The sequence below is a fragment of the Catharus ustulatus genome, chromosome 16 (genome assembly GCF_009819885.2).
Source record: "Catharus ustulatus isolate bCatUst1 chromosome 16, bCatUst1.pri.v2, whole genome shotgun sequence".
In the NCBI taxonomy this organism is placed as follows: Eukaryota; Metazoa; Chordata; class Aves; order Passeriformes; family Turdidae; genus Catharus; species Catharus ustulatus.
Window position 1 is genome coordinate 5,986,819 of NC_046236.1, and position 13,797 is coordinate 6,000,615.

At 42.5% G+C, this 13,797-nt stretch overlaps 1 protein-coding gene across 4 annotated transcripts in view; it reads right to left on the reverse strand.

Annotated features, from left to right (window-relative positions):
* The window catches only part of GRIN2A (glutamate ionotropic receptor NMDA type subunit 2A), a 166,000-nt gene that overhangs the window by 53,941 nt on the left and 98,262 nt on the right, over positions 1–13,797 (reverse strand). For all 4 annotated transcript variants that reach the window (XM_033073784.1, XM_033073783.1, XM_033073781.1 and 1 more), the window contains one exon: positions 9,052–9,166. In XM_033073784.1, coding sequence (XP_032929675.1) covers positions 9,052–9,166 — 115 coding nt within the window. The remainder of the gene's footprint in view (positions 1–9,051; positions 9,167–13,797) is intronic.

Below are 13,797 nucleotides of genomic sequence, written 5' to 3' on the forward strand. Positions count from 1 at the left end.
ACACATTGAAAAGCCATTGTAAAATCCTTTACCCAGGCTTCCACTGAAGCCAACCAAACCACATTTTTAGTAAGAATTTCCATTAGAAATAGTTCTCATTAGAAATAACTATTTTATCTTGCCAACTGTTGGGTGCATTTAAGAAAGCAAACCCCACTGCACTTGAAAATTGCCAGCTTATTTACTATTATAAAACATCCCTTCTAAATTAACCCACATTTCTTTTAATTTCCAGATCACCAGAAGGAGGTTTATGATTTAAATATTTTTTGAGTCTAGTGTTTTCCTGCTCAGATTGCTTAACTACTTTCTATCCAGAAATCTAATTGCATGTTTTATCTGATGACAGATAATATAAATGAGCTAGCAATCCACATAATTTATAACCTAATGCATTTTAATAATTCTTGAGTTGCTTAAGCTAAACAAATGACAACATAATCATAAGACTGTTAAAATATTTCTTTGCAAGGAAAATGGTGGGAAATAACAGTGGAATAAGAGAGTCAGGTCCTTAATTTTTTTTTTAATTGTTACCTATGTTCTGTCTTCTAAAAACTTGAAAGTTCATCACAAAAATTCCCAAAGAACACAATTTCTATCCATTCCTGTTTAGGGAAGCCTATAAGCACATGACCTTTGCAGTTTCCTTTCCATCCTATTTATAAGTCAAGATGTTGTACTGAACTTTAATGTAGGAGGCAGAAATGTCAAATCTCTACCCACTTAAATTAGGAAGTTCAAAATATCCCAAGAGAAGTAGGAATTTTCACTTAAATCAATGGGAATTGTATATATGATTACTGTGTACATATATTTCTTGTATGAAATTTAACCAAAACACAGTGGGAAAAGCCTTTAGGAGAAAAGCTAGTTAACCACAGGGAAACAATATATTGCTCCTATAAATAAAGCAGTTTAATTGTCAAGGTGTGGTGCGTAGTGGCAGTGACAGCAGTGCGTGCTGGCTTACGTGAGCTTACACGGTGTCGTCACAGCCCTGAGTACAACATGGAAGTGGCCATCTGGGATGGGGAGGATTCCAGTCAGCCCAGGGCCTCAGACAAAGAGCAAACGTGCCAAGGCATATGAGGGATTTCAGGAGTGGAAAATGTGCCTCACTGTCTGCCTATGCCAAGCATCAAGAAGGAAATGTGATGGCATTTGTGTGGTCAGGAGGGCAGCAGGGGCAGCTCTGCCTTCCCAAACCACTTGGTGCAGGATGCTGGGAGGAGGCAGATCCTGACCCCCAGGCACATCCCTATGCCAGCCACCCCTGACCCCCAGGCACATCCCTGTGCCAACCACCCCTGACCCCCAGGCACATCCCTCTGCCAGCCGTCCCTGACCCCCAGGCACATCCCTGTGCCAGCCGTCCCTGACCCCCAGGCACATCCCCCTGCCAGCCACCCCTGACTCCCAGGCACATCCCTCTGCCAGTCATCCCTGACCCCCAGGCACATCCCTCTGCCAGCCACTCCTGACCCTGAGCACATCCCTGTGCCAGCCACCCCTGACCCTGAGCACATCCCTGTGCCAGCCACCCCTGACCCCCAGGCACATCCCCCTGCCAGCCACCCCTGACCCTGAGCACATCCCTCTGCCAGCCACCCCTGACCCTGAGCACATCCCTGTGCCAGCCACCCCTGACCCTGAGCACATCCCTGTGCCAGCCACCCCTGACCCCCAGGCACATCCCCCTGCCAGCCACCTCCAGCATCTGCACCACAGGAACCACCCCAGTGAGGTCACCTGGTCCTATCAAGAACACAGCAATTGCTTTGGTGTTAATAACAGAAGACCAACACCAAAGTTGATGATGTTCTGTTATCATAATTTCTGATATTCTTTCTACTTCAGTGGGAGCACCTCCATCTTACTGTTCTGAGGAGGATATAACCAGACACATTTAAATACCTGGATATGGGGAACTGTTTATTACCTTAAACTGCTGTGTTGAGATAATAAAAACAGTACTATGTATTTGGAAACCAAGTATTTAAAAAAAAAAAATAATTCAAGGTGAGGGTAACATGCTAAAAATGCAGACATGTTCCATTACAGAACTGTCAAAAAGTGCATGCATATACATTTGCTATACAAATGCCACAAAATACCCAGACTTATGAAAAATTTCTTTCATTCCTCGTTATACTGATAATAAATATGGGTTTGATCCCAGAGAAATACAGAATATGGCATTCACTTGAAAAAAGGGCATAGAAACATTTTTGGGACAGATTGTGTCCCAAACCATAGAAATTTGTAGCCAAATATAATGGAAATTACATTAAAAATATGGTTTCAACAGTGCATCAAACTGTTGGTTCACTATTGTAAGTGCAAAACTCATCTTCAAGTAAAGACATGCAATGGTTCATATAATCATTGTACTTCTTCTGAACTTGCACATTCTTTCCTATTTTCTCCCACTTCACATGCAGTCTGCAATATTCCCTTAGGTTTAATCTCTACAGGATGCAGGAGGGGAAGGGGGAAATAGCTGAGAGCATGGAAGAGCTTGTTTGAAGTCAGACTGAGTTAGCAGCCACAGAGTGCTCATCTCATCTCATCTGTTGCCTAAAGCACCCCATATCTGACTCTGGCACGTGCTTTGACCACCTCACCCAAGCCTCGTTATCTTTGAAGACTGCAGCCAAGGAGAATGATAATGAAGAATTTGGTGTGTTTCTGTGTGCCAGCCAAAGGCAGACAGAGACCTGCACAGTTACACATTACTGTACCTCAGAGTCCCCCTCCTGCTGCACCCTAAAGTCTCCAAACAATGTAAGGATGACTGACACAATCCTCCTCACGCACCCTCACAGAGGCCATCGAACCAGAGAAAAAGAGCAAGGGCAGATCCTGAGCAGAGCTTCCCTGTGTCCCAGTGTTGGCACAGAGTCTGTCACACCAGCATATCTCACCAAAAACAAACAAATTCCTCGGTCCTGTCACCCTCCTCCCAGCAGATGGGAACTGTGCACAGCACACACTCATCACCCCTTTGTAAGAAAAAATGTTACATGACAACATGGATACTAAATGCACCCCCAGGATTACCCAGCCAAACCTTTCAAAAGAAAAGATTTTCAGGGATGCTCCTTTTACATTTAACACACATACATTACAAAACATACTTTTTGAGCTGTCCCAGTTAAGAAAACAGTGCTGAGCAAATACAAAATCTAGCCCATCTTGCTTTATTGAAAAACTATTTACTACTTTTTTTTCATTACACTTTTCCACTTAGGAGGAAGAGCCACTATGGCAAGCTTCAAATCAATAACTAAAAAGATAAAATAGAGTTTGTCAAATCAGCAATAACAGCTGCGGAACAAAGCACAAGAGCAAAACCCTTCCTCCACACACAGCATCTGCTGTACACCTGCTGCAAACCTTTGTGTCACTTTTATGTTTCTGAAGGTCCATATTTTCCAGTAGGACTCTAAATTTAAATGACAAAATATGATGCAAGCAGTTCCATGCCTTGTAACAAGAAATGTTTTACAGTCCTGAATGGTTTGAAGACATGCATTTAAAGGCTTTGAAGTTTCCAAAATTTCCTGCAAAATCTCATATGGGGAATGCAAATTCCCTGCTCTTCCCTCGTGGCTGCTGCTGACGCCATCAGGAAGGCACCAGTTCTGTGACCAGCAGGGCTCCAAGGAAAACACAGGACCCAGAGAGGTTATAAACAAACAGGGGAGAAAGAAAAGCTAGCACCTCATTTCCAATACAGAATTATTAATTAGTGCTCACCAAATCCTCAGTGGCTGCTACAGTTTTGGTTCTGGGCAACGTCCCAGATAACTGCAGTGCCAGAGGTCAGACTCATGCCACATTAGCCATTTAAGAGTTGATTATGTCATTAGAAAGGAAGAGAGCTGAACACATTGACAGCTCCTTCCTCCACTTCCCAGTGGGGGAAGATTTCTTTGTCATTTCTGCATTCAGTGAAGACCTCTGGAGAGTGAAGCTCTCCAGAATGCCCAGACAGACACACCTTCACCTTCAGAGAGGGAGAGCTGCCCTGAAAGCCTTCATGTTCTCTAATGTACAAGTGTAAAGAACGAGCAAAGCACATCACCTCTGCTTTCCATGGGAGTTATGATTCCTTTACAGCAGCAAAGAGGTGGGATCCTCCTTGGGAATACATGATTTAAGAAATGCTGCATAATAGTTGGTGCAATTCAAATAACTCAGCAGAGTAAAGGTCAAAGCAAAGGCCTTTAGGCTAGGCAAAAGCTCACTGATACAGAAACAATATGCAATTTTCAGCTGACTGTAAGTGTCAGGATAGGCATATTTATAGGAAGACTAAATACACAAAACAACAAGGATGGAATACAGGGAATGACAACCCAACAGATGTTAAAGAGCACGCTGCTGCTTCTGCTGTGGGCAAAAAGAATATATCACATTACATCACACAGCTACTGACAAAAGATACCCAGCAAACAGATGACTAGCTCAGGCAATTTCATCTGTTCTAGCTAAAATGTCTGCATCTCCTCACAAGGGTTAGGGAGCGTCTATCATGGAACACGAGGATCCCTCAGCTGTCATGACTCTTGCTCAAATCAATTGAGATTTCACAAGAAATTACCATGGAGCACCTCACTGATTTTTTTATCCCCACAGTACTCTGACAAAAAGCACTGTCAGAAATCTGCCTGAGCGTTGGGTTTCTCAGCTCCTGCCCAGTGAAGCCAGCTCCCCAGTCAGGCTCAGGAGCTGTCTGTCCTGGGCTGTGTGATGGTGGACGTTGGGAGCCAGATGGAGCTCTCCATGAAGACCTTGGTTCATTTATTCCAGGCAGGAATCACGCACCCTCTGCCCACTCCTTCCTACTCAGATACAAATGTGTACAACCCCACACAGAGCTTGTAAACCAGGCATATGCTACTTCATCAGAGAAAAATCAAGTTCTGCGTTAAATCCTGCATTAGATGAAAGTTAAAGATGACAGGCTCCCTTTAGAATAAACCTGGATGTAAGTAATAGTTCTTGCAGAGTTGTTTTCACCCAGAATAAGAACCACCATGATAATTTTATCTGTATCTACCTGGAGCATCAGTAAAATTTTTTTTTTACCCTGGAATTTATCTTTACATATGGAACACACTCATCTTTAAATACAGTCTTCCCCACCTCACTTAAAATATGTGATATGCACTGCTACATAAACTGCCTACTTTTGCCACTGCTAATCATATTCTAGTATATGATTTTAATATTGGATTGATTTGGTTTATTTCCATATTAAAAATATGTTATTAAAAAAAAAAAAAAAAAAAAAAAAAGAAAAGAAAAAAAGCCAGACTAGCAGACAGTGAAGCTGGCAGCTCGGTGAAGTTGATGGGCCAGGTGAGACATGCAGGTCCCACCTCTCTGAGGTAACATGAACAGGGGAGCTGCTGGGGCTGCTGAACCTCTGAGGGCTGCTAAGCACTAGCACAGTCATCCTGCTTTGGTGATATTTGGGCAACACTGTTAGATCTGGTAAATTTATCAAGTTTCACTTTAACAAGCATATTAAGCTTGTCTTCTTAAAAATCTCTTGCCTGAGAACAGCATCCCCTTTGCCTGTCAAGATCAGCAGCAAGAATATGAGTGTTGGTGTCAGAAGTTTGAGTAGCTGCTTTAGGATCTGTCAAAATATCTTGCTGGATGCCTGTGAAACATGCCCAAAAAGTCACTTACAGTCTTCAAACGATTATCATCCAAATAACTTTCTTCAGCATCTGATACAGGACAAACCCCTCAGTGAACCCCATTTACATGTGAAGTTACCACCTCAAAGTTTCAATACTGAGTCACTTGTAAAGAAAAAAAACTTATTTTCCAAGGGGTGAGATATATGCTCTCCAGCTATGGTTGAATGCGAGCTTTCAGTTTTAATTCTGAAACTAAGGAAAAAATGTACTTGAATAAAGTCAGATTAAAACCAAAGAAAAATTGGTTTTAATAATAAATCCTGAATTTTCAGGAGAATACCAGGTAAAAAATTTTTCACATAAACCACAATTACTCTTTCTACATAAATAATAAAGTAGCTACTTGCAGTACATACATTAGTTACACTATGAAAATTAACAGGCTGTTGCACTGTCATTTTTTCACATGAGTAAATTATTAAATTAGATACATAGATTTTATTTTTGCCATATAGGATTGAGGATATTCAATAAAACTTCAGTAAAACCATTCCATGATACTCCCTGCTACACTGTAAGAGAAAGGAGAAGCATGTGCCTGTCTGGAAACTCAGAGTAACAAATGTTAGATCTCAGATGAGTAACTCTGACAGTTTTGAAATTGAGCAAAACAGCTCAAGGAGAAAGGAACAAGAGGAAAGAAATTGCCTAAGAGATATGAGGTAAAACGTGCAACTTGGAGACAACACTGGAGAGCTGTTCAAATAAGCCATGTGGAAGGAAAGGGCCCTCTCAATCTCTCAGTCAATGGAGCTGAAGCTCGTGGTGACACTGCTGGAAAGACGTGGGGTGTGCCCAGAGTGCCCAGAGCTGCGGCCAGCTTGCCAGGATAATTGATCAGTCAGTTTATTTGTCCTCATGCACAGAGGCAGGGATCAGCCTGTGGCCAGGAGAGTTAGTCTGGTGGTGACAGAGCGTTCTTGGCCTCCTCTCACTCCTCCCCTCTGACATGATTTACCCTGGCCCCCTTCCCACAGCCACCAGAGCTGCCCTGCCAGCAGCAGGGCCACACACCATCACAGCCAGCCTTGTCCTTCCTGCCAGCAGCAGGGCCACCACACACCATCACAGCCAGCCTTGTCCTTCCTCCTGCAGCAGGGCCACCACACACCATCACAGCCAGCCTTGTCCTCCCTCCCAGCAGCAGGGCCACCACACACCATCACAGCCAGCCTTGTCCTTCCTGCCAGCAGCAGGGCCACCACACACCATCACAGCCAGCCTTGTCCTTCCTGTGAGCAGCAGGGCCACCACACACCATCACAGCCAGCCTTGTCCTTCCTCCTACAGCAGGGCCACCACACACCATCACAGCCAGCCTTGTCCTTCCTCCTACAGCAGGGCCACCACACACCATCACAGCCAGCCTTGTCCTTCCTCCTGCAGCAGGGCCATCACACTCCATCACAGCCAGCCTTGTCCTTCCTGTGAGCAGCAGGGCCACCACACACCATCACAGCCAGCCTTGTCCTTCCTGCCAGCAGCAGGGCCACACAGCATCACAGCCAGCCTTGTCCTTCCTCCTGCAGCAGGGCCACACACCATCACAGCCAGCCTTGTCCTTCCTGTGAGCAGCAGGGCCACCACACACCATCACAGCCAGCCTTGTCCTTCCTGCCAGCAGCAGGGCCACCACACACCATCACAGCCAGCCTTGTCCTTCCTCCTACAGCAGGGCCACACACCATCACAGCCAGCCTTGTCCTTCCTGTGAGCAGCAGGGTCACCACACACCATCACAGCCAGCCTTGTCCTTCCTGTGAGCAGCAGGGTCACCACACACCATCACAGCCAGCCTTGTCCTTCCTCCTGCAGCAGGGCCACCACACACCATCACAGCCAGCCTTGTCCTTCCTCCTAGCAGCCCCTCAAACCTGACAATGAGCAGGAAGGGATTTACAGCTGGAAAACTGCAGGGACAAAGAAGGATCAGCCTCCAAGGAGCCCTCAGCCCAGTGCTGCCCTACAGCCCAGCACAGCACAACCTGCCCCAAATCCTCACTCTCTGACAGGGGAGTCACTGGAAGGGTAAAACAGGTTGGAGTTACTTCTTGGAAATAATGTTGGTTCCAATATCCTGTATTTCTTTGCTGCTGTTAGCTCATTTTTCAAAAACATCAAACAGATCTCTCCTTGTCCTTTGAATGGTCTCTTTAGAGAAGTTTCAAGGTACAAAATGTATGAAATTATTTTAACATAAGCGTTGTTGGCTGCCTTTTTGAGCATTTTCTTCCTTTGGCACCTCATACTAATAATATTCCCCAAGCAGTATAATATTTTTTCCAGAACATTATATATGATATGCAGACTGTTGAAGAATTTTAAAATAGGGTAAGAAATTTTCATAACAGTGAGCAAATGATTCCTCCAAAGATTCAGATTGACACATTTGGAGAGGATTAAATTTATCCAGAGAATTAAATTTGCATCAAATGAACATAAAGAAATACACAGCATAATCTAGGACTACTCTCTGTGTTTCTGCATGACTAGCATATTTACTGAGATGTCCTTCAGTAATTCTGATTTTGTCATTATTATTCATCATCATGAAGAGTTTTAAGTTGATTTAATGGGTTTTTAAAACTATAACAAAAAGAATTCATAAATTTCAGCAGCAGTTTGGATAATGCAGAATCACGTTTCATTAATTTAAGATAAAACTGGTGGAGGATATAGATGTGTGTTTTCCTACAGTCTTATATTAAAAACAGTTCCTTAAAACAAGTTTTTAAAACATAGGGCCACAGCCTGCAAAGCTCAGAGCCAAAACAATCACAGGTTGAGAATGGAGTTTTAAAGAAAAGATTCTTGTGCTAAATTTTTTCATTTATTACTTGCATATATGATTAACATTGAAGTTGAGGCATTTTTCCTTCTAGTCTCTATAGAAGTGTATGGAGATCACTTGTCTACCCGGACTAGTCAAGATTCTGAATTTTTTAGGTAAACATTGACAGAATTATTCTCCAATTCAACAGGATCTTCACAGTGGTTTTTTTTTGAAGTGTGCTTTTACTATAAAATCTGTCAAAAAACACAAAACCAAGCAAATAAAAGGATTGGAATTGTCAAGATATAAAAATCCATCCAAATTCAAGTAGCTGAGGACCAAGATTCTGAACATTTTTCAGTTATCCATTTCCCTTTACTAAATTTTAAGATTAACTGGAAACGCAAGGTGCGTTTCATAGTAATCTGAAATCCGTGTGGCTTTTCTTCACTGATCTGTTAAAACTCATCAGATCACTCAGGATGGTGCTAAGTTGTCTCTTCTGAAGGGCTGTGACACAGCTGAAGCCCTGACACAAGGCATCATTGCAGCGCTCACCTTTTCCCACTCCCGCTCGTTGTTCAGCACGATCACCACCAGCCTGGGGTGTGCCTGGTAACCATCTGCTGTGAAGGACAAATCTCTGCCTTCCCACGTCACATTCATCATAAACCTGCAAGGCAAGGAAGAAAAGTTCATTGAAAAATTGATGGGCTGTCCAGCAGTTAATGAGCAGCAAGTGCAGTCACCAGAACCACAGATTAAATCCATGCACCAAGCGCTGCCAGTGCTGTGGGGAGCCTGTGCTTGCAGCTCAGAGTTGAGGCATTTCGAGGCAGTTCACAGCTCAAGACAAAGCAAAATGTTCTTGATGCATGAATTATAATGCAGACATCACTTTTAACAGTTTCCACGTTATATATGATTAATCTCTGCCCTCCCTGAATAATCTTTCTGGCACTTTGCACAACTTCACCAGCTTTTCAGGAGCATTTTAAACAAACCCACATCACCTCTGTGTGTAGCCCTGTATTGGTGTGTCACTGAGTAATTCTCAGAGCAAAGTGCAAACAATCTGTCTTCCCCTGTTCAGACCTCCAGGAGTCCTGTCAGCTCTTCCCAAAACTGTTGCTACATACAGTGTTGTTGTGACTCAAGGATAAATTTTACAAATGCCAAAACCAGACATGAAAGCTTTGAAGGTGTTGATAAATATTCAGTTCAGTAATTTCAAAAGAAAAAGGATTTATGTTTTTATTCTTTTGTATTTAGCTTAATTTTCAATGGTTTTCAAAAGACATATGAATTAATTAGTATTTTAAATGGGAAAAAATAGAGGGACAAAAACTAAAATATAAAAGAATGAAAAAATTTTAAATTTTGTTGAAAAAATCCTAACTCCATACTGTTAGTGTAAAGCTGACAGGGCTATCCCACAGTAAGAAGTAAAGCTGCAACTCAGAATCTTGGGAACAAGCCCCACTCTGTGGTCTGAAGTTATTCACATTTAATTGCTCTGAATTCTCAGTGTATTTAATTGGAAGAAATTCAGTTCAAGACTGATGCAGACAGAAGTGCATATGTCCATCCCATAGAGAGATGTGTTCTGTAGGGCAGAAATTTGCTATTCTTCCTACATTACAAAAAACTGATACTATTTTACATGTTTGTATGGGTTTGGAGGGTTTTTTTGGTTAGTTGGCTGGTTGTTATGGCTGGCTTTTTTAGCAGTAGCAGCACGATCTCCTGGGGAATGTGACATAGACAAAATTCCTCAACTCCAGATTGAAAGGAGAAGGCTTTGTATTGACATAGCTGCCTGAAAGTCCCAGCAGCAGAAGCACACTAAATAAACATATACAGACCCAGAAGAAATAATGGCATTATATCCTAACTGTTAATAAATAAATGTGCACTTCCCTGAACAGCCATATTAACATCATTCAGCACCAGTTTGACAGCAATTTGTAAATTCACCCATCATAATAAATCACATTTCATGACAGACTTCCAGGGTGAAAATCTTCCCCTTGACAGAACTTTGCTGTTCAGCTGAACTAATTTCCCATATATTCCATTTTTCATCTAACAGTGAAAGATCTTGGCTGAGAACAAGAAGCATCTTTGCCACCTTGAGAGGCAGCAAACCACCAAATAGGATTTACTTGTGCACACATGGAAGGAACCAGCATAACATTCACTCAGTGCTGAAAGCCACCGAGACCCAGGGAGTGAAACGGCCCGGAGGTGAGCACAAGAGGAAGTCAAGGATGTGCTGTGAAAACAGGCAATACTTGCACTTCTGCACCCTCTCCCAATTCACACCCTTGAGGTAACACCCCTCAAAAATTAATACATCACCTGACAAGGCCAGGCACAAACCACCTCATCTCACAGAAGCTTCATCGTGTCCCCTCCTAAGGGCTGGACCCGAACACACACCCTGTACTCCATCAGGCTTTTGTGCTCACTTGTGTTTTTAACCACACAGAAAATGTGATTGGACTGGAGTGGAACTCTTCCTTAATGGAATTCAGTAGGATCGCCACCCCCGATTTCAAACCCTACCCATGACATTTTGGGATTAATTTGCAAATGTCCTGGCCTGGAATCTAGTCAAGGGCCATCACAAAGTGCTGAAGCTCAACTGTTCCAAAAAGACTAATATGAACCACAACTCTAAAGTGAAAAATTGAACTCGGTGTATATTTTTAAATCATATGAATTTATCAGTCATTAAGAAACATATTTTGCAAGGGTATTAAAAAAAATAAAAATAAAAAATCCTTAATCTGAAAAGTCTCTTAAAATTGAATTCTCTGATCCTGATACAAAGTTATCCATGAGTGACGCACTCTCAGCTACCCCAGATTCTCACACTGCAGCAATAAAAAAGAACTTCAAAGAGATTCTTGTTTCCCCAAGCACATTCTTCTGTACAAAATTCATCAGCTGCCCATGTTCTCCAGAAATCAATGCCTACAACCTACACTCACTTTTGAATTGTCATTTTTCCTCTGCAAAGGACAGAAGTCCTGTCCTGCTTTTACTGGTCATGATCCCAAACTGCTTGTCCTACAAAAAATAACCAAGTGCTTGTCTGTTCCTGGTTTGGAATAATGCTGTGAAGAATTTATATTATGTTATTCTCATAGAGTTTTAAGTTTATCCAAGATTAATTCTGAGCAAGAGGTCTTTGCCTTCTGAACTGGATAAAATATATTTCTGAAGTAGCTTTGGAAATGCAAATTCCTGCTTGTTACTAAATGAGGTGTTTAGTTATTTGAATTAGCAACACACCTTGGATTTGTAGTTAATCTGTTTTCATTCCTCATTAATGCCACAGCCTTTGCAAAGACACAAGGCCTTGTGATGGTATTATGACACTGAAATCTTAATTAACTTTTGCAAACTGAAATTTGTAAGGTTCCCCAGGTGATACATCAAAATGGTACCTGTTTTCTGACAGAACTTAAGCTAGTCTCACATCGAATCCAAAACAGGTTTTTTACCATGCAAAGAACCAAACCTTAACTACACATTTAAAAACACTTTTAAACATTTACATGATTCTTTTTTGCCTGTCACCATCCCCAACAAAACTGAGAAGTGTTGGAACATCACAGCAGAACACTTCTGCTGTCGTATTCACAGCAAGCCTTTGAAGCACCCAGGTTACAAACTTCTCTCAAGGTTTCCAACTTTATTTTTATAAATCAGAAAGATCAAGTAGTTCACACAGAACTTCAGATTAATGCCAGAACTGCAGTATTTGTCCCTGTCAAAATTCTAAGTTTATCCAGAAAGCCAGAACATGCTGAAAAAGCTGGGTTTTCTTACCATGAAACAAGAGCATCACAACTTCATTGACTCTAATTCCATTAACAAATGGCTGAAGACTTTGCCAGAGGGATCAGAGCTCAGTTTTCAGAAACCCGTTTGCTTGGATACAATATTGCTGACACAGAGGCACCCTTCTCCTCACAGGAGACATGGACTTCCTTGGCCATGAGGTGTTTGCTAAGGATTTCCTATACTGGATGAAAACAGTTGAAATCCTGGAGCAGAACCTTTGAGGTTTTCTACTTCTACAGTTTAAAAAGCAAACATGTTTCCAGGCTATGGCATTTCTTTTGAGGTTTGCCATATATATATGTCTATCCAAGATACACAAGTGTTCTCCTAACTGATCCAAGGATTTGAGGGCAAATCCAAGAAACCTTCTGTATAGGGCATTATTTTAAGGAAAAAACCGTAACCTTATGCAAATTATTAAGGTCATTTGGTTCCAAACAAAGATCAGCCCTAGCCCTGGTTTCAAAAACTACTCAGGCTGCCGTGAGAAAGCCAACAAGGACAGAATGGAAGCACAGCAGAGCAATCCCATGACACAGAAGCAGGTGTGATGCCACCTGTGGAGCCTCAGCACCCTCCACGTGCCCTTTCTGGGATGCCAGGGAGGAGTGTCCCCACAACAACTCATCTCAGCATGGACACTCTCCTGCCCACCCACCTGTGCCCCACAAGACCCTCCAGGACTGGGCAGGCTCAGGAGCACAATCAGCTCTGCAGTAACAGGCTCGGTTATAATTAGTGTGGAATTCACCTAGAATGCAGCTCCCAAACACACCAGCAGCTGGGAAGAAAATAGAATGGGTAAGGCAGAGGCATTAATGAAAATGTGTCACTTCTGAGCTACCTTCTAGGGAGAGAACTGAGTCCCCAGACCTGTAAAACAAAACAGGGCCTGACAGCTGCAGGGAGCAGAAAGACCAGGGGAGTCCTCTCTGCCAGGAGCTCAGATCTGCATTTCCTGCCCTCAGAGGAGATATTCAAACTCGATAAACTCCCCAGGTGCCATCATCAGGGACTATCATTTTTTATTTAGTGTCTTCTTCACCGTGGGGCAGCGTTTGAAATCTCTGACAATGGCAGGCAATGAAGAGAAGCAGCAGAGACTTGGGGTAATACATGTTGCATAAGAGAAACTCTCCCTCTTCTCTCTCAAAGAAGGAATTTCCAAACTGAGATTTAAAGCAGATCAAATGCCTCAAAACCAACATATTTCTCTTTCCTGCAACTAGTGTAAACCTAACCATTTGAATAACCTAGACAGCCAGCTTGTCTCTGCTTGGCATTCACTCAGCCTCATACCTAAAACAGCAGGAGTGAATCCAAATTTTGTCTTCTCTATCTTGTTGAGGCTCTGAACTGCTGAACTTCCTCACTATGATTCAACCATGACATTTAAATGATACTTAAAAAGCATGATACTTTAAAAAAGACACATTATTTATCATTAAG